General features: G+C 41.5%; 1 protein-coding gene across 16 annotated transcripts in view; it reads left to right on the forward strand.

The window, feature by feature from the left end:
• Positions 1 to 8,276: 8,276 nt before the first annotated feature.
• Positions 8,277 to 22,469, forward strand: part of fbrsl1 (fibrosin-like 1) — a 279,449-nt gene continuing 265,256 nt past the window's right edge. For all 16 annotated transcript variants that reach the window (XM_020093934.2, XM_069524201.1, XM_069524198.1 and 13 more), the window contains exon 1: positions 8,277 to 9,597. In XM_020093934.2, coding sequence (XP_019949493.1) covers positions 9,292 to 9,597 — 306 coding nt within the window. In that variant the 5' untranslated portion in view covers positions 8,277 to 9,291. The remainder of the gene's footprint in view (positions 9,598 to 22,469) is intronic.

A 22,469-nucleotide genomic window follows, 5' to 3' on the forward strand; every position in this document is an offset into this window, starting at 1 on the left:
TTGCCTGTGTCAAGAAGAAAAATAGTACAGTGAAAAGAATGAGCTGTCTCCTCTCTGTCAACAAGTGACAGGCCATTGACTCAATGTTTAGATCCTCAACCTTCCTAGAGTTGAACAGTACATTTATCAGCATGAATGTCTGACATTGACATTGAATTTTCTATTGACTGGAAGAACATGATTGAAAAAAAGTAGATGTTAATGTAATGCATCATTCATTCTCCTTCAGGTACTAATGAATGGCTGCTGTGCAAAGAGTTCAGCCCCTAACAACTGCTCAGTGGTCAATCCTAGATGAATGTGCTGCAGCAATGGAGATTAAAAAAGGTCAGTAAACTCTCCCACCAGGACTCAAACACGTCTTTTGCATGAAAATTAGCAGATATATGCAGGTTTTTCCAAATGCATGTGATTACGCTCAAAAACAAAGATTGACTGCTTCCCTATTGCCAGTATTTTCTTTTCTTTTCAATTCCCCAGTGAAGTGTTTGACATTAACAATGTACCAGAAATTAAGAAGCTCTTTCCCTTTTGCTTGTATTGCACAAACGTTTATTGGCGTCCAGAAGTTCAATCCCCATCAGAAAGGGTAGTGAGTAACCGTCTAGACTGCCAAAATAACGAGAAAGAAGAAAGTACCTCAGGGTGTCCTGTTTCACTGCCGATCGGGGCTGATAAAAACAAGACCCAGGAGTGAATGCCAAGTTGTATCTCTACCTATTCAAGATAAAGGCCAGATGTTAGTGGGTGTTAGTGTTTTTTCACCAGTGGAAAAAGGGGCTTTAGTTGCTCTAGTAAGTGCTCTGTCTATATGTACTCCAGAGCACGAGGACAGATGCAGGCTCATCAGTGCAGCTCCTTCATTACACAGAAACAACACAGCCTTCACTGCTGCCTGTAGTCAGCCTGCTCATGCTGCCTTCTCTGTTTACCCTCTCTGTTAACATTGTGCTCATTATTCTGCGTAGCTGCAGAAATGCACGGGAAACAAGCTGACAGAAGTCTCTCTGTGTCTTTCTCTCTCTCCCTCTCTCATCACTCGCTCACCTATTCAGGCGCTCTAATGTCTAAGTCCTGTGTGGGGAAGCCCTCCCCTTTGACAGTTTGTCACGTTGTGTCAGCCTAGTGTGAGAAAACATCACCTCTGCTGATGTGGCTTTGTGTGACACAGGCTTCGAGGTTGAAGTATCCATAACTTGTGAACAGTTAAGAGGGTACATTACCCCATGGGTGCATGTTGGAAAAGCCCAGAGTTAGAACCATGTTAAAGTGAAATGTCTCTGTGTGTGTGTGTGTGTGAGAGAGTGAGGTTTGGGGAGGTGGTTGTTTGGGGACTTGGCACAAGTGATCGCTTGAGCGTCTGGGGTTTTGGTGGCTCGGGAGCTAATTGCAGCGTGACCAGTGGGAATGCATTTCTGTCTCTCACAAAGCACCAGAGAAATGAGACGTTGCATACCCAGAAGACACCACTCGCACCCCTCCAGTCTTTGCTTATTTAGCGAGTTCTAACCTGTATACTCTGGTCTGACATTGAAGGAACAACAGTTACAGCTGCCTCTCTTTTTGTGAAACTATGATACTAACCCCTGAGAGAGTACCTCCCCCTTTCTTAAATCTGCTTCTTAGCTTAGCCACAGGTCACACAGCAGTACCCTGTCATGCAAATCATGCAAAATATATTTCAAGATACTTAAAAAAGTAATATTTTACATAATCCACTTCATTTTGCTCAGAGCAAAGTACTGACCTTTTAGCAAATGTGCTTTTTTAATTAATTAAACTTCGATGGAATGAGTGTTGGTGCTCCAGTGGTTTCAGGATGAAGTAAAACCACAAAACTGCATCGTGCAATGAATAACTTGGGATTTTCTGTGAAATATACTTCACTCTTAAAGTGCTGAGAATTTGATACCTGTGGAGTAATGCAGCAATTAGCTTAGCATTAAGAGTGAAAATATGGTAAACAGCTAGCCTGGCCCGGTTTAAAGATTACAACAAATCAATCTATCACACTGATATGTATAAACTGTAAGTGCTCATTTTAGTTATTTAGTTATTTGATGCTGTAAAAAAATGAGGTGAAATGATTGACAGCTGATATTGACTCGTGATTGTTTGAGAATGTGTATTGGTGGGACCTCACAACCATCAATCACTACTGCACAGACTCTGGCTCCAAATATGCAACATGACAGTGTTTGTATCTGGAATGTTTTGGCTTTATTTTTGTATAACAGGATGAAGTGTAGATGTGTCATCCATCTTAGTTTATGTTTCTAACTCACAAGTGAAGCTGCAACATTTTTTCTCCAGGCAATAATTGTATAATCTATATCTTAATATATCCCCTCACAACTGAAAGACAATAGTCTATATGAAAGGTAATGCTGCTGGACTGTAGGTTGTTGTGTTTCCAGGTGTGTATTAAGTGTAGTCGTCACAGTGATCAAGTCAAATGACATCCTCACTTTACCCTTCCACCAACTGGTGGAAATCGAAGCACAGTTCCAGGGAAGTATCGACTGGCTTCAGGGTCCTTTGTGAAAAGCTCCAGTGTCAAAACATCTGTTGATGCGATGTGCAGAAGCAGAGAGCATTGTTACTTTAGTGTCAGAGAAGGCACCAGACATCAAGGATCAATAAAATCCATTACAACATTTCACTCAAAATGTTGAGCAACGCCTGGAACCAAAAACAAGAAATGTGGGAATTCTTGACTGAAGGATTCTCTGAGTTGAGAAAAAAAGGATACAGAGAAAAAAAAGAATGGGAACGGAAACATATCCCCTCATGACTTACAATAATTCCAAGAAACAGCATTTTATGATGACATTTAACGTGACATTTATCCACATCAATCCCTTAACTCAATTTATTTCACTAAAATAGCAGGTCACATTGCTAATTTTGCCCTGAATGATGCCTGTAATAAAAACCCTACTGCCTGTTCAAGGGCTGCCAATAAATTCAGCGTTCTCACCCACACAGCTCTGGGGCCAATCTTTCTGTTTGATTAAACTTTGTTCCCCAGTGGTATAAAATATCTGTAGGCACTTAGATTTACAACCTACTCAGTTAAATTATTGACACCTCACTGCCTTTGCTATCAGTTTCTCCACTAATCCCGTATAGTTATCTCACTTTTTTTTGTTTGTGACTTCCATTCGACTTTGTGATCAAATATTCTGTCCAGATTCATTATTTCTTGATGGCAGTGGGTATGGACATGTTTGCATTACACACGCAATACTCGACAGGCTCATGCTAAGTCTGCCCGTCTATAAATAATTGTCTGTGTTCAACATAAGACAAGCAGCTGTTGTCTTTGATGCACAGAGAGCTGGCTCTGTGCAGATAGAACGCTGGAAGAGAAACAAGTGGAAGAAAGGCTGAGAGAAAGACAGTGGGGGAGAATAAGAGGGCAAGAGATGAAGGGAGTGTGTAAGCAGGCTCTCAGGCAGGGAGGATGTGTAAGCTCTGTCTGCGGAGTGGGCAGGTTAATTTTTCATGCGGTGGTTTGGCCCAGCCTAGGCGATCCTATAGCTGGCCACTGCTTCCCGAGAGAGAGCTTGTTGCTCGAGGCCCCCGAGCGGGTTTCTTGTTGAGTCTGCCTGTAAATTGCCACCAAAGTAGTGAATTACTCCATGATGTGTCACACAGGCTGAAAGCCCTATAGGCATAAAGCCACGGACTTATGTTTTCCCTCATAGCAGTTCCTCTGTGACAGCTAGGGCAGCAAATTGAGATGTCAAAGTTAGAGTCCAACAGCTCTATATTCAAAACAGCTGGTTGCCATTGCTGCTTTGGTTTCTGATGGATTGAATAAATGAGCACGCCGCTGCTGGTTTAACAAACAGTGGCAAGTCATTTTAGGGAAAATATTGAGATAATTTGTCAGGGAAATTGCATATTCAAGACTTACATTCTACAGCAGTGCCAGTGGCTCTGTGGGGCTTTTTAAATCTTGTGCACTGTGGTGCATTGAGATAATGCTAACGCTGGCATGATAACCATTGAAGTCCAGCGTGTCAGCATGCTAACATATGCTAATTAGCACTAATAATAACATGCACTTGGGGCTGATTGGAATGCCATTACTGTTGGTATTTAGTTAAAACTGGGTAAATTTAAACATTTGAGCTGTGGTGATGCTGAATGAAAAAGTGATTACAACACAGTCTTTGATGGCAATCCATCCAATAGTTTGGACATTTCACTTCACATCAAATATCAACGTCATAGGGGTGCACGAGAAATGGTCAAGGTTCAACAATTAGTAGTCATGTGTTAACCGTGTCTAAACAAACATTTCTGTCACTCAGATGTTGAGATATCTCACAGATGGAGTGGAAACTTTAAGCTGTTGGTGGCGCCACAGGGAACATCAGAGTCTAACCTGTGCCATCTGAATATTTGTACAAAATTTCACAGCAGCCCTTCCAAAAATTGTCAAGACATTTTACTAATGATAACCTGCTGATGGTGCTACAAGAAAAGATAGAGGATCACCAAAGTCCATAGCGTTCATCTTCTGGTGATAATGAATGTATGTACTTCATTCAGTGGCAATCCATCAAATAACTGATGAACTATTTCAATTTATTCTAAACTGGTACAATGACCTATTGACCAACACTGACAGAGCTAGTGTGTAGCTAAAAAATGTGGATTTAAGAGATATCCAGAATAGATTATTATTGTTATCATGGTGACCAATGTCCTGTAAACCAAATTAGGGGGCTATATTAATCCAATTGCTTGTTTCCCTGACCAAGTCGATTTTTAAATTGGGCTCAACAAACCAAGTTAAGCTAACTTCTTTTCTGTGTTGAGACCCAAGTCAAAGTAAACCAAACAAACCAGTAAACACAAAGTAGTAGTAGTTTAAGCAGTTTGAGTCATGATTAAAGACATGATTATATAATGTACATTGTTCTACATAGACTCTAACTGAGTTTTGTAGAATCTCCGATATGTATTGGACAATTCTGCATCTCATGCTCTGTATCTGACATGTTTGATATAACATGTTTGCCTATTTATTGACTCTAACCACAACAGTTTTGTTCAATCAGTTCAGTCAGTGTTGCATACCTCAAACCAGATATCAACTGTCATACAGTATCTTTACCATTCCACCCTGACATACATGGACAGATGTTGTAGAATACCAGACCTGAACATTCATAAAATGTAGGCGATATCTGAGTTGCAAACATTTGCACGCCCATCCAGATAAATAAAATCCACCCATTACACCATTAACATACCTTGAAAAACAGAGATGGCTTCCACAATGGATGACTGTGTACTTAATGTACTGACTGTGCAGAAATTACAGCACGTTGTGAGCCCAACAGAATTCATTTTCTTTACAGCAGTGTAGGGATTTGTGTCTTACAGCTGCCTAGTGTTGTACTGTGAAATCAAGGCTTATTGATTTCTGTGGGGCTATATTCTTAAAGGATATGGTGTGTACTTGAGGACAGATCCTTTTGTATTGTTTTCTTCAGATCCATGACCTCTCAGTCCCATGTCTGCACCACACAGAACACTCACAACCATCTCAACGGAAAACAACCCTTTAGGCAAGAGGCACCTTGACCCCAGCGACTTCAAATGAATCCTTATCTTGGTGGCAGAGGCAAAGAAAAACAATTGTGCTGCTTAAACATCATAAAAGCATGACTGACTCCCTCCCCTTCGCTTCACAGCGCAGCCGGGGCTAAGCATTTCAAAAAGACTAGTGTTTGAATGACTGCGATGTGGGAGCTCAGAGACTGTAGCTATGGATTAACCTCACAGCAAATAGAAGCATGGAAGAAACAGAGGTAATCTCTTCCCTCTCCTCCACGGCCCTCTCACCATACCTGTTCCCCCTTTTTTAATCTCCTTACTGAATTAGTTCTTGCAAAGCTGCTCAAACAGAGAGGGGTTTAATCATAGTGGTTACAGAGGTTAAAGGAACATGATAACGATAATGTCTCAAGCTCCCTGAAGGTCCATTCACTCAAGATTGATACACTGATCACCTGGTTATTGTTCTCCAAAGAAATATATACAGACAAAATACACCTGATCTTTAAAGTGTAGCTTCACCAATTAGTTTTATGTGAAAAGTCTCTCCCTGGAAATTAAAAAAAAACAAAAATGCCTTCAGAATGCAGTGCTGGGGGGGCTAAGACATACCTACCTATACACCCCCATGTACATACACACACACACACATCATACCAATTACCTTGCTAAAGATAAGTTATCTAGGTTTTCCAGGACTCCAGTAACAGCCCACATACGTTTGTGATAGAAATGTGCTGTGACGTAGAGTGATATTATTTAGTTCACAGCTAAAACACATTGAAGTGTGCAGATTATTTTAGATTGGTTCCTTTGATTTAAAAGTCCAAAAAGCATTTAACAGGCTTAGCATTAAGCCTTTAACAACAGCTAATGTAACATTTTGATATTTGCTTATAAACTACACTGCAGTGTAACCTGTTGCAGCACTGTACCATAAAAACTTCATCATGCTCACTTACTCCGTGCAGTCTCTGGTTAAATCACCTACAGTGCTCTGGATAATTTACCCCGCCGCACACTATATTTGCATAAAAGCACTTTCATTTTGCATTTTGATGTGTTGCTCTGCAGTTTCAGTGATGATTCTCAACATAAAGAAAAATCCCCACACCTGAACCACGGCGCTGACTACCTGAATATTTCAGTTTGGCTCTCGCTGCTTTGCTTTCACTGCTTCCTGTGCTGTGAAGATCAAGCCATCAACAAGATAATTCCTATATGAAACATTTCACACTGGCTGAATATTGTAATTTCTCCTCCACTGCGCACGGCTTCATATGAGATCATTACCTAGTAAGCCTCTGATATTAACTGTTCATCATTGGTGCTTCTTCTCACTTTTACTAAGAAGAACTACAAATAGTGATGATGCACTTCATATGCGTCATTCTTATTGGATTATGCAGTAGGATAAGCTGCTGACTCAGTTTGGTTGTATTTGCCTCATAGAGAGTGAATACACGTCATTACTTTTATACTTTGTCATCTTTCCTCGCAATTGTATTTTCATAATATAAAATACCTTCTCAGGGTGTAGGCTGTGAAACATGGGTGGTTCTGCTACAGTCTGATATACCCATTAAGTCACATGCAGCGCGACAGAATACTGTATATTCTCTGGTAAAGTTAGAAATAATCTTAGCAGGAATTAAACTTGACAGACAGTGAAAGGAAGCAGCTTCTTTTATTCAAACTATGAGCAAGATGGTAAGTTCCTAGTTAAACAAAGCACTATGCAAACAGTTATTAATTCTCCCTCACTTCTGTAGCTCCTTTCATCATGTATATGTTATATACATACCCTGAAATATGGGATAATGTTACTGTGAATTTGTCCAATGAAGAGGAAGTTTTATCATTTCCACACCTTTTTATGTATCGAATAAACTCTCAACACTCAATGGATCAATATGATTTCACACCACACAAGCTTAACAGCCTCATTGACAACACTTTTATACATTCATAAAGGGTTGTGTAAGGGTCCACATCAGAGTAGGTGGAATTCTAGTCACAGTCGGGCCAGTGAAACCTATAATGGAAATAATTGTTACACAATACAGTAATTATATAAGACCATTGCCCTAATTTCAGCTAATCGAAATTGGTAAATTGAGCTGTGGTTTACTTTGCAGAGGACTCCCATGAATTCCTAAAGGGACCCCCCCAGAAGTAGAGGGCTTCTAGCTGTTGTACGCTTGTACTGCTATAGACTGTGAGGATCATTGTGTTCTTCTTAGAACCTCCAAGTTTACATTTTCGTCTTATGTGGGGCACCTTTTTCTCACCTATATAATTGTATTCATATATGATTTTATATAATGTAAGTTGCGTTATACAAACCTAATCAGGAAAGCCACTTGCTCACTTTGAATTTTCGGTAAATTTCCCTGCTGAATTCACACTCTGACATTTTTTATAGATTATACCAGTTAAAAGTTCTGCAAAATGTCTGAGTTGGACATTTGCCTACTCACAGACAGTCCCCTTGGAAACATTCAGGAAGACGTCTGGACTTGTGTGAGTGTGTGTGTAGTGACAGTGAGAAAGGCATGATGTGGCATCAGCTCTGGCAGACAGACAGACTCAAATAGTACCTGATGTGACAAAGTGTGCCCCAGACAGACTGATTAAAAAAACCAGCTTCCTTCCTATGGTAAATTGTAGGCCAGAGGTGGCGGAAATACGTCAGTTCTGTGGGTTCTCTGAAGCTTGACTGTGTCTCTTAATTTCGGAAGAAGGGAATGAGAGAGGGGGGGAGAGGAGATTTTAATCACTCCTGTCGCTTTAAGGACACTTATCAAAGCCTTATTATGCGAATAGAAAATACCACGAGCCGCTGAGCAACTGAGCAGCCAGGGGACGGACCGGAGTGGATTTACAGGGAAAACTCCACATGATCTGAGCTGGAATAGACCGCTTCATCGCCTCATGGAGTTTGATTACACACCGGATGGCTGTCTCACTCGGACGCTTCGGATCATTTAGGAAAATATTGTGCGTAAGTAGCTCTCAGACTTGGGATCCTCTTTGCCCCTGAAGCGCAGAGAGGAGTATGGCTTAAAAAACTCAACGGGGATACCGGATTATTATTATTATTCACTCATCCGACGGCCACGATCGAGCCGTGCTTGTTCGCCAGGCGGGTTTGTTCCGGACGGATAGTCTCCGTGTGTTTGACAGCCTTGGATCATGGGCTGGTGGAAAACAACAACGGGCAGCGACATGGTTCCTCTGCGCTGTCTGCGCTATGCAGCGAGCTGAGGCTTTAACGCAGCCTGTTCCTGTGCCGATGCAACAAAAGTTACTAAGCGAGTGTAATGCTTGGATTTTCACCGTTTTGCCGTTTTGCACCTGCTTTAGCGGATTCCGCGTCGACACGGCGCAGATTCGTGACAGAATAACGCGTGGATCCGCGTCGCTTTGCTCCGTGTGTCTCGCCTCTGTGGGATACTTGAACATTTGCTTGTTGTAATGGAGATCGGGGAGGTTTATAGTCAAGGTCATTGAGTGCTATAAGGCTCTATTTGCCTTGTTATTTACACACACGCAGCGCTGCGTTCACGTTACAGCGCAGCCTGTGATTGTCAGTCCGGTGTGTGTTATTTGTTATTACACGGCGCAGCGGGGCGTTTGGAGCGAGCACCGACTGTCTGTGGAGTTACATTTAGATTTTCTGCTTTTTGACACCGCGAGCTACCCTCCAGCGACATGGACGGCAAACTGAAGCAGGGTCGGAGATGTCGCTCCAAGAAGCGGGAGAGGGTGCGGAGGTTGCGGGAGGCAGGGAGCAGGGACGCCCGCAGCCCCGACCCCAACTCCTCCTGCTCCGACAGGGAGGGACGCAGCCCGGGGAGGGACGCCGCCTCCCTGCCCGGTAAAAAGGCGCCGCGCCCCGCAGCCGCCGCCAGAGCCCCGCGTCCCCCCCGGCGGAAGAGACGGGAGTCCAGCTCGCAGGAGGAGGATATCATTGATGGATTTGCTATAGCCAGCTTCATCAGTCTGGATCGTCTGGAGGTAAGGCGGATCATTACCTGTGTGTGAGTGTGAGTGTGTGTGTGAGCGCGTGCACGCGTTGCATTCCTCATCAGTGGAGTAGCTGTCAAAGCTGGGGGGTCCTTGAACGCCCCCTCCCTTCAACAGCATGAGGACTAGTCTAATTTGTCTCTAATTCACTTGAGATGACGCCAATTACAGTCTTGATAAGGATGGTGTTGACTCTTCATCATGTGAAGGTGTAGATTCCCAGAGGTTCACCCCCCCCCCCCCTCCCACCACCTGAAGGTGTCCTAGATCAATCCATAATCTGCTTCTCATCATATGAAGCTACTGACAGCTGCTGCAGGTCAACATGTCCCCTTACTGGGGCTCCAGGTCAGCCAAGTCCTCCACATGAAAGTGTTTGACAGCCATTGCTGCACCCAACTCTGAACAGCACAAGTTTGAAGGCATTGTGAATAGGATGTTAATCATTGGCAGCACATTGATTTGCTGAGGAGGATACACTGGTGTGGCTCTGTCAGGAACAGCCCTGCCTTGTATTGTTTTTATGTTCTGATTCACTACGAGTTGTCACAGCGCTCTTAACATTTTGCTCTTTGATAAACAGCCTTTTGCACCATTCATGTGTCGCGGGCTGATATACACCGTGTGCCGATAACTGTTTCTCTCATTACCGTGTGGTACGTCTGATGTCAGAGGAATGATTTCAGGAAGAAAAGAGCGTTCTCTTGTGACATCCTCTTATCTCTTATCTTGTCGCGTTCCAAATGACAAATAAACATCGCTCCCTGTGGGATGTTACACTGACAAGACAGGCAGCTCAGTTTTTTATTGTTTTTATTCAATGGCTCATTCTGAGAGTGGATGCTCTGCTGTTGTTTGATTACAAATCACTAGTTTTAATAAATATAACTCATGTATTATATATCTGCTGAGGTCCGAATGTATTTTAAGATGGTGACCTCATTTGAAGGCCCATGTATCATGCCACAGGCCGCCTCACTTCAATGTCAACCTCCCATGTAGGCTTAGCAGCGGTATTAATCACTTATCATTGACTCTTGCCTCCTACACAGTGCTTAGTGGGTATAATGGTTGGATGCAGATATGTGGTATATAATATAATGTCCACCCTCATACACAGAATGGAAGATCATCAATTTGCCACCTCCCATCTGTTAACAGGTTTAACCTGTTCGGGTCATTGGTTGTAAATTATATTCCTATTCTACTTAGCTCGGCCCTTCATGGTGCTTAGAGTGGGTGTGAGAGCAGATAGAGGAGGAGAAGGGGGTGAGGTGTCAGTTTGATGTGTGCATGAACACTTAACATTAAGAACTAGTGTAATCCTATTATTATCTCAAGAAACTAAACACTAACTATGTAGCTAAAGTGGATTAAAACTATTACAGCTCTCATGGTTCCTACAATGAAACCATATCTTCATAAAGCTGGACAATGTCCCCAGTTGCTACCACATGGCTACAGCAGTGCCTCCCCGAGATAAACTTTTTACGTGTTATCAAATGTGCATAAAATGTGTGCGTCTGCCCTGTCCTGGCGATTTGCAAGAGTGCAGCATGCTGTGATGTTGAGTGTGTGAGTATTTCTGCCCTTTGTGCTGCTTGGCTGCCACTTCTGACAGCTGCCGACTGTGAAAGACTTTGAAGATGTCATAGCAGCAAAGTGCTTCTTATGCTGGCATCTTCTCCCAGCTTGCTGGTGTCTCCACTGCTGTCAACACAGTGTCCTGCCCCACTATTTCCTCTCTGCGAGGAAGGTTGATGCAGTTAGAGGTAATTTTTGTTTCACGCTACTGTTGTCGTCTTGTTAGTTGCTGTTTCGCAGGTTGGTTTCTAGAAAATGTTTTTCTTCAGATGCTCTATCTTAATAAAAATGATGCCTCTTTGTGTCTGAGAGGGAAATTAAGTCAAACAATTATCCTTATAATTCTTTTTTTACACATGCCCCAGCAGTAATAGTTTTCTTACTCAAGTGCTAAATCCATGTTGATTGAACACAGAGAAAACTGTGTGCTCTACATAGAGGCTTATGTTTCAAGGCTAAGCAAATGAGGCATGATGCGCCTCTATGAGAAATCATACTCACATACCAGCTACTTGGTAATTGGTCTGATTTGCATGCAAATGGACTGTGCTTATTAAATGATGTTGGTGGATCTGGTACAAATACATGAAGGGCTGTGCACGGTTAGGGCTTGTTTTGAGCTTTCCCTCTTGATTTCTCAACATGTGCTGACTGAAACCAACATGTTGACTTTCCTCTAATCTCAGATACTTGTCTGCTGTAAATGAAAACAATAATCACACATGATTTCTGTTGATAAGAGGAGAAAACTCTGGGCTTTGAATGCCTCCTCGGTCATGGCTCATGCTTTCACTGCTTACTGTATGCTCGAGTGGAACTGGTGACCTATGCTACCTGTGCTAATTGCTCATCAATTATGAGGTGGACGCAGCAGCATTTGCCAGGGAATAGCTCTGACCTATTGCATCACGCTCTGATAAGCTCACACACCCTTGTCGGAGGGAGTGTGTGGTCCTCTCGCCCTCTGAAGTGACTGATCGCCAGCACGGTCGTGTTATGGTGTGAGGTTCTCGGCCCTCATTAGCATTCTACCAACGTCGATGCAATGTCCCATCCTCCCTTAGTTCAATGAGTCCACGTGGCCAACAAACCAATATTTTTCTCTATGTTGTTACATCTCTAATCCAAGACTTTTGCTTTTCTCTACAGGACATCAGGATGATTAGATTTCATAAAATCCATGTCACCTTTGGGTTGCTGCCACTGCCGTTTGATTGTCCTGTTTTAGTCTGTAAAAACTTGTGCACAGCTGCTACAGTCTGTTCATAAGAGCCTGAGGGTTATGGGTTTCTCCCACAGCACTTTGACTCTAAACACACTCGGTTGCTTGGTGTTGTTGATATTCCAGCTCTGCGCTGATAGGATCAAGCTCCCCTGATGAGGGCTTACGCTGTACGTTGGTCGAGCCTGCTCCCCGTAACCTGTGTCATTACAGCCGAAAGCAATTTGCAGCCTCGGCCACATTTGATTACGGCGTGTTTATTCGCTTTGAATCCCCTGGTTTCTCACAGGAAAGCCGCTTACTTACCTGTGCAAATCGACTGTACAAACACCAGCCGTCCTGCTTCGTCACGGGCACCTTATCGTGATCCCAAAAATGCCTGGGATATTTTTGCTAGATTCAAGCACTTCTGCGATTGTGGGCTGTTGAAGGAGGAAAGTGGAGGATTAAATCATCACTTCAGTTGAGAGAATGTTTAAAGTCATACTGGTTTCTTAGAGGTGCTACTTTACAACTAACTATAGCACATTTAGATATAATATTCAAATGATTGGCATTTGGCAGCTCTCCCAGCTGCTGAAAGGTCGATTTCCTGGAGACAGAGGGTTTTCACCTGACAGCAGTGTCACAAAACAATTACCCACTGCAGAAGTCTCCCCGTGGGCATTGAACAAGGGAGCAGATATTAAAATGACACAATTATCCATCTGTCACAGTATTAATAAGATGTTTGATTTGCTCCATTTGCTCTGTGAGTGACGTCGGAGAGGCAAATCCCCTCTTGTTAATCCACAATCCTTCTGTTCATCTGCTTTGACATGAATTTGGATTTGTTTGGGTTTTTCGTTCTGCAGCATGAGTTTCTAAATTCACTGTAATGGGGATTTAGTTGATTTAGTGATATTACAACAGTGTTAAGGGCAGGAAGCTAAAAGGTCAGTCAGTCAGGCAAATTGGGCTTCATATATTGAAGCTCTTGATGAGATCTATAGAGTTTGTCTCAAAATTTGCTTTTTTCTGCATGGCCCTGTTTTCAACAGTTTTTCACTGCCACCATCATCGATTGATGGCCACTGAAAAGCTCCACCAAAGGAATATCAGAAAATGAAGTCCCTTGCCCAAGGGGAGCTTGATAATGGTTGTTATGGAAGCTGTGAGCTGCTGCTTTACCTTCTCCTCTTGCGATTCACCAGCTGGTGTGTCGATGTAAGCCAGTTACAAGTTTGTGTCTTTGTATTTCATCAGTGTTCCGATGAAGCCCTCAAACTAAGCTACCTCTAAGAAAGATGTCAATTTTATTTTCTATGGCACCTCCAGCTGAAGACCCAAAACATTCATTGGGTTGCTCATTGTGTGCACTCAGACACCTCCTGCTTGAGTTAATGTTCTCTTGACATGAACAGGTTAGACAAAAATCTTTGGTGGTTTGCAAATCCCTTCTTTTCCCCATGGTCAGTTGTGTGCTTCTGCTCTGCAAATACAGTATCCGATTTCCAGTTGAGTAGCACCGAGCAAACCAATACTGACTCAAAGCCACAGCAGTCGTTGCTGTAGTAAGACGTCTCGCTTCCATGGTGAGGCAGCAGATTTGTTGCAGGGGTTGCAGCAATCATGCTTTGTGTTTTCTCCTTCCCTCGATGGTGATAGTGCTGTGCATCATATGCCGGCACTGACAAACAACTCCGGCTTTAATTAACAAGGCAGCCCCCCGAGGCTCCGCTGCTCATTGGCTGACGCATCCCACGGAGAGAGCTTTCTTAATGCCAGTGGGACATCCCCCGGCCCTGGTTCTCTCTAACTGTCACACATTGTAGGCAACAGCATGGCTGATAAATGCATGGTCACATTCTCGATCCCTCTCTCTCCTTCACTGACACCCCCACACACAGTACTGGACTTCTACTGTTAATCTGTTCTAGCCATTGACCAGTGACCTAAATATATCCATCTGAGGGCGGTGCATGTGTTGTGGAGGTGTGTTCACTCTGCCTACTCTATTTTAACACTTGCCCTCAGGTATGGAGGATTTAAGTGACACAGAAAGATAATAATTCTTTGTTTAGATGACCAATTTCCATGATTGATGAATTGATTGCATAGTCAATCTATACAAATGTCTGTAAAGAGTAGACAATACCTGTCACAATTTCCAGTAGCCCAAGCTTCAAGATCTGAGAGATGGGCTCACTGCTTTACCGGTGGTCATGTTTGGATACAGCTTTTCCTTTCACAAGAAAACGCAGTAAGAGATCGTCTGAGTCAGATGAGTCCTCAACAACAGGAAAATGTCCGGAACATTCAAGTGGGAGGTGGTGGCTGGGTAAAGCACGCAGGGGTCAGGACAAAACATACATATATTCTGCTGTGGAAATTATATGTTATTGTTTATAGCATATTTACACTATGCGTCCTCTTATCTGTCTTCTTCATTCTCGTTGACGTTTTATATCCTGCCTTACTTGAGACCAAACAGAAAAGAGATGTGTCTGTATGTTTGTCCTCTCTCAGCCAGCAGCACTAGTTTAGTTTTTTGGAAGGCAGCAGGATGAATGCACGCTGGCCCTGAAGTGATGTGCTGCCCATTGTGTATATTGAGGTATCAGTCTTCACACTGAATGTACCAGCACTACAAAACATCCGAATAAGAGCCTCTTTGTGTTCAGGTATCGTGAACTGTGAGGAACTGCTGAGCAGCATGACATAGCTGACACATATTAAGTGACACATATCAGCATGTGGGTAGCTTGTTGCAGGCGTACATATATATCCATTTCCTGCTTGTCATCCGAGGCCGTCTTCCATCTTCCTGTCTCAGTGTTTTCATTGCAGTGAATGACAGGATGTAATTATGCTGTGATTAAGATGCTGTCTCTGAGCCTGCGATGGATTAGGAGCTGCACTGTTAGAACGTTCCCCTGCTAATTATCCACTACTCACTTGTCCCCCCCGCCTTTTTGCCTTTCATAACCCCTTTCCGGTTTCTCAACCGCTTGATGAATGTGTGTTATTAAACAATGTTAACAAAAGACATTTCTTTTGAGCAGTTTGAGAAAAATGATTCATTAGGAGATAACTTTACAGTAATCATATTTGATCATTCCGCTGGAGGTATTTTCCAAACCTCTTTATTTAGTTTAATATATAACGTTGTACGCAGCAGCTCTGAATGAATTACTTGCAGATGAAAGCTGTGAAGGATTTACGATAAAAATAATGAAACCTAAATAGAGAGGGCACCCTTTAAGTGGCTCATTAAGTAATGGCTGTTTTTCTTTTCAGTCATGTCCTTTGCTGACAGAGAGCAAAGAGAAACCTCTGAGAGCCTAGCTTACTTCAACCTTCACATCACTTGAATCCCTTTTCAACAATTTGTTTGCAGGCAAGGGTAGGTCATTTTTTCCAGCTCTGCAGTCTCACTCAGCACAAAGGTGCTTTGACTAGTCTTACTGAGCAGCGTGCATGTGGGGGGAAGTATTAATAGGCATTTCAACAATGCTCTGCTGCAAACCAAGGTGAACACTTAACAATAAAGTTGTTCACATGGCCATATTACCGAAAGAGGTAAAATATTTTGTAGAAGTTTGCAGTTTGTAACCATCGTGACAACGACCCCTTTAGAAAACAAAAAGTATTTTCACCAGAATCTCTCTTACTCAGTTGTGGGCTAATGCCAGAGTTGTTAGCTGGAATTCCATTTTTAGTTTTCAACTTTATTTTGAATAATAACTTAGCTACACAGTGACATACTATTTAATGTAAATTTGAAGATTATGTCTGGACACTAGATGTGGTATCATTTAAAGAGTGAAGGAGAGGAAATTAGCTGAGCCAGACCCAAACCCAGTAGGTATTCTGTTTTTTTGTGTCAGAACCCGACCTAAGCCCAATAATTTCCTACTCCTCCTCGACTACAGACATGTGTAAAAAGTAGTAGATAGTCCACATGAAAGTCAACACCTGAAAGAACCAGACCTGAATATCATCTCAAAACATTTGTTGAAAGCATGAGCTTAAAGTGACTTCAAGTAAAACACAGGTTAAAAATTGTTTTCTTGGGATGGAATTTTTATCCGATCCTATTTTCAATCCATATGTTCTTATAATTTAGTAAAACTGAACATGTCTAATATACAACAACATATCAATGAATGTATGTTTGCAATTATTTCTGTTATTTTGTGTACAGTTCCCAAACCAATGTTTCTACTTTGATGAACCAGTGATCCTAATGGTCCAATCTGACTTCCTCCATTACAATCCTGGCTCAAACACTGGACGTATCTGTGGGAATTCACTTACTGTATGTTTGAAAACCTCTCTTCATTTTTATTCCAGGCAGAAAGAATAAAATGCAAAAACAGATAATAAAGATGCCACAGGACTTTCATACAACTCAGACTAAAATACGATATTCGGCTGGATTCAAGCTTTGAGTTGGATAATAAAATTCAAGAGTTTTATAGACCCAGGGATAAAACTGCGTCATGGTAATGCTGGCAAAAATCAGAAGTCATCAAAACACTGCAGATTACAAATCAGCCTCCAGTCCATGTGGTCATGTTTTTTAAGGAGGGCCTCGGTTTCAGAGGCATGACTCACACAGTCGTGACATTGCACAGAGTCTTGCTGCATGTTTGCTTAATAGATCGCTCTTGGTGCGAAAGCAATTAGCGTTAACAGTTGTCGACATGTTCTTCTTCTACCGACACTCGCTACAAACACCAGCTCTGAGGGGAATAGTCTTTATAGACCAAGTGATGCTGACAATAATTGCTCAGTGCTCAGCTCCCTGTGTGAAATAAGATACAGTGTTAGTCTGTAGTTTACTACAGCTCATTGTTTGTCGGTATGATGATTGCATTCGCAGCATTTAGCCTTTTCTTTGTGTCTCTATGTGTTTATATGTGGGTGAGGGTAAAACCAAATAAGGGCTGTTACTTCAGTGTCTTGTGTGATAGCTTTGGCAGACATACAGTATAACAAGCTGTGGCCAAGATAATAGAACTTAGATAAGAGGTTTGTTATGCAATGTGTGTGTTTCTCTTTTTCCCCATTGCCACTTCTGCTCCATTCACTGTCTGTATGATATTTGCCTGTCAGCTCAGGGCTGAGCTGCCACACTCAGTTTTCTCTGCTGAAATGAAACACCTTGTCACCCGTCCACACTCATGGAATCTGAATCATCGTTTGGCAGGTTGAGCGTCATGTCTGACAGAGCAGCTATAGATTTGTCAGTGTATCAGACGGATTATTACCCTCTCTCTCTAAGGCATACATCAGCTGTTTATATTTATGTTGAATATATAATTATATTTTATAGAATATAAAAAAAGATCGGTGGGTTTATTATCTTGTCCCAGCTTTTCCTTGGAGATATCATTTGTTTTCTTATATACGTAATATAAATATCTCACAGATTGAAGTGTCATTAATAGTGAAGGATGGTGAAGCAAAAACATTCCTGCAATCCAAGACATATTTTTGTTCCCACAGTAATATTCCACATATAAAGTAGCAAAGTGGAAGAACTAAAATATACTTTTATGATAGACATTGTTCTGGGGCAAATATTGAAAGCTGTGGATTCCTGTTTTTTTTATCACTTAAGTAATGTTTTTGCATTTTCTGGTCAAATAATCAGTGTAAAATGAACATGTAAAAGATTTAAGTTACATGTGTTAATAGGTAAAAATAAAGAGATAAAAAGGGACAGGAGCTAACTATGATTCCAAAAGGGCTGTTCAGTAAGAAATATCCAATCACCAACTCTTATTACGTGCTCTGCTAAAAACAAAAACAAGATCACACCTCTTACTGTTGCTATGGGTATATTTAGTCATCGAGCATGTCGAACTGATGCTCAAAGACAAAGTAAATAATGAAAACCTTTATGGCAGCAACATTATCTGAAAGAGACCTGTGTTTGTTGGTGCATTGAGGATATAAACACAGGGGAGCAAGGGGATCCTCCTAACACACATGTGACTGTCAAGACAATGATAACCATTCAGTTTGGCTACTGCTTTTATCTATGGTCTTTGAATTAGATGTCTGTATAGAATAAGGATTGTGTTGTCAAATCTCCTTCACTTCTAGTCTTCTTGTAGTCTTACATCACATTTCACAGCTAATATGAACAGTAAAGTACTATATTTGTATTATTTTACTAATTGAATGGTCTGCCTCCTTGATAAATGTTCTTAGTAAATAGTTAACCTGTAAAGCATAATTTAAAACAGGCACTATTAGGAAATTGCAGCTGGAGGTGGGCCATACACTCGTAATGGACAATTATTGTGGGTCTGGGTCTACACGCTGAGATGAGTTTCCTTTCCCAAATGAGTCGGACTCATTAACCTAAATGCAAGGGATTGTGGATTTTGGGTGTTCCCTATGAAAATAAGAAGCTAGGTTGTCGGACAGAGTCACAGGGAGGTATCAATGCAATGCAGGACAACTAGAGAATGTTAATATATAGGATATGACTGTATTTGAATACTGTTCTAAGATACAATACAGAAAAAATCCAAATCTATTGCCTGATTCATACTACTATTATTTTTATAGTGATATAAACTGTAGAAAGGGCTTTTGGTCTATATGCTGTTAAAAGGCTGGTTGACCCTGCAAAGATTAAATTGCAGCAACTAAACCCTGGTGGATGTGTATGCATTCATTTGGCATAACAAATATATATTTCAAGTTAGTATAAGTGTGGTGTGTGCAATAAGACCTTCCATAAACGTGGGTATTGGAATTCAGGTCGTTACATTGGTCAAACCTTTGCTCAGGAAGCAGATTTTACACCTCAGTGTCCCCCACAGTTTGTATCATCAGTTTTTAACAGGTTCGACCTGTTGCCATCTCAGACGCTCCTCACTTCATGAATCTGGGAAAGTAAACGCTGCAGCCTTGTGCTCAGCCGAGTGAAGGGGGGAAGAGTGTTTGAAATATAATGGGATATATAATAAGGTGTGTGTAACATAGCCGCTGCAGTAAAAACCTGCAAGGGCAAGACAAGCTCTGTCACACACAGTGAGATGAGGCTGACAGATCTGCCAAAGGAGAGGATTGTCAGGGTTTGTCTCCTCTACTCTCTGTCCTCACTCTCACTGCTAGGCTCTTTTTTTATATACTGTACAGATAGCATGGGCATCCACTTACATTTTCTTTTTAATCCACTGGTTTTTTTTTTTACCCCAGATCATAGGCAATAAAATGCATCTGCTCTTGCAAACAGGCCACACAGAGAGACTCATTGCAGAGAGACCACTTTGTCAGAGTGTCTGAAACGAGGACATGCACCCAGAGCCAGCAGGGCTTTACCCAATGCATGGAATGAGATCAAAATTACACACACACTTTTGCACAGCTATCCTTATTAGGACTTTACATTGACTTCCATTTATTATGGACAGTTAAACCAAAACCTTATCCCCAACCGTAACTGTGACCAGTACATGCCTAAGCCTAACCTTAACCTAACCACAATTCACATCTTGACCCTTACCTTAACCAGGAGCTCACACGCACACACACACACACACACACACACACTCTTGGAGCTTGAGCACAAGGTCAGTTGTTGAGTCAATAAAGAAAACAGGCAGCGTGTGAGAGTGAGGGAACATAAACAGAACTCTGCCAAGCTACTGTTTGCATTCCACATCTCTGGGCTTCATAGCACAGCAGCTGCTTTAGCTCTGTGTACTAAACCATTCACAGCCACTCTGCTATTATGATTTGAATGTATGGCCTTTAATTGAGGAGTAAATACAACCCAGTCACTGACATGAGCAGGTTGTTTGATTCCATATTCTGCCAATCAACTTACAGTGGAAACAATTGCATGGAATATATACTAAAGATAAACTGTACATTTGTATGAATACTATATGATTATGTTGATAGTATGTTGGTACTACACTATAACAGTAGTGGTAGACTTGATGTATTAATTGAATGCATTTTCCCACTGTTGACGTTTGGGTAAACATTGACGACAGAGTTTTGGAATTCTAATATATTTAATATTGCCAGTGTATCGGTAATGCGTCCTGCAAATGTAATCATGGATATAATGGTAAGGTGTCCATCATGTTTATAGCTGTTTATGATTGTCATTGATGGAGACACTTGAGTGATTGCTTTTCTGGGTCAGTATCTGCAGTGAATGAAAGCAAATTTCAGTGTTAATATGAAGCTTATTTTCTGGTTTTGTGAATAAGGACGGACCACACTCAACTTCATTTTCATAGTATAATTTCTCATTATTCAACTGAAAGGATCTGGCTCCAGAATACATCAGCATGACAGATGCTTGCCAGCACTGAGCGCAGAGCCAGGCCTGAATATCAGCCAGGTTCACAGAAAGGAGGTTAGCCTGTAGTTGACCCTGGTTCCCAATCTTTGTTATCGGTCTACATATCATTTTGAGGACTTTGGTACATTAATCAACTTAATCTCTATTTTGCATAGAAATTATATCTGGTATTACTTGTCATAGCTTCATTATCTACAAACAAAATACCAAGCTGTGCACAATATAGGGAAGTGAATACTATACAGACTGTTATATTATACATATTTATATATTATTGTATAGTTTTTATATTATCTTAAGTTTGCCCTGTAGTTTTACTCATTTATCATTTTACTTAGTGTCTATGTTTTATCTTTGCTGCTGTAACATGGCAAATTTCCCATTAGTAGGACTGATAAAGGATTATCTTATCTTATCAACTTTATCCGACCTCAAAGTCGCTGCAAGTGTTCTTTTGGTTGTTTGTATATTGATGCAGGTTTTCTTAAGTAGTATCAAGTCCTGAATGACAAAAGCACCAGACAGAGCTACTTTATCATCGACAGGCAATGAGATGATTTTGATGTAATTTGAAGACATTATGTAAAAAAGAAGAAAAGAAAATTGCCCAATTGCATTGAAAGGGCAATTTTGGAATCCTCTCTTCAATGACATTTTACAGCAATTTTACAGCTTCTGTGTTTGGAGCTTTTCAGCTACGGTATGATGTTGAAGGGATGTCTCAATATTAGTTACTACAATTCCAGTCTTAATTTAATTAACCCCAGCTATGGCACCACCCTCCCTCCTATTGTTTAAAGGCTTTGCTGAGGTTGCAGACTCCAGCTCAGCAGACGTAACTCTCAAGAACTGTCATCTCAGTGCAGGAATCTTCAATATAACATAGTAGATCTTCCCGAGTGTAATCTGTACCAGTTTTCCCAAGAGGAGAATGAGGGTTGAACTGTGCTATGTTATGAGACTGCTTTGTTTTGGCCTCCTTATTGCTTTCAATACATGTGGTGAATGGACATCTGCTGTGATTGCTTATAACAAACATTGATGTGTCAATGTGACAGCGTCTCATAATATTATCTGAATGGCTTCATTGTGTTGTCATTGTCAATCCAGTCAAGTTATCATGTAAAAGGACACACCCAGAATTAGTCCATGCATACATTAGATTCTTAAAAGTTAGCTGCAATAAAATTATTTTTGCAAAAATTAACTTGGTGTATCATTCTTATTTGCAACAAATAAGAATGATACTTTTTTTTTTTTTTTAGATAGAGCCACAAATCCCTCAGATGATTACATTTAGAATTTCTTTCTTCTCAGCGGTCACAGCAGGAAGGCGACAAGCCGCACTGTCTATCTGTAGCTACACGGGAGGTGAGCATCCGTCGGCTCCCTCCAACATAGAGTCAAATGAGATCACCACACTTCACAGCTACTTTGTTATCAGCCTTTAATGAGACACTTTGTGGGAATGAATACCTTCCCTTTCTTCCAGCTGGCCTTCCCCAAGGCTCGCCATTAGTTCTCCTACTGTGCCACCGGTGTGAAGTGAACACCGAGCGTACAAATAGATAGAGGGAGGGAGACACAATAAGGAAGGTAAAGAGTTGGAAAGCAATGGTGTCGTGGAAAGGAAGGGAGAGCATAAGGGGTGGGGGGGGGTTGGGTATTCTAGCTTTCTGCTTAATTGCTTCCTGGCACTAGAGGTAAGCTTGTTCTAGTACATAAATCCTCCTA

This window comes from Paralichthys olivaceus, chromosome 4, assembly GCF_024713975.1.
Source record: "Paralichthys olivaceus isolate ysfri-2021 chromosome 4, ASM2471397v2, whole genome shotgun sequence".
NCBI lineage: Eukaryota > Metazoa > Chordata > Actinopteri > Pleuronectiformes > Paralichthyidae > Paralichthys > Paralichthys olivaceus.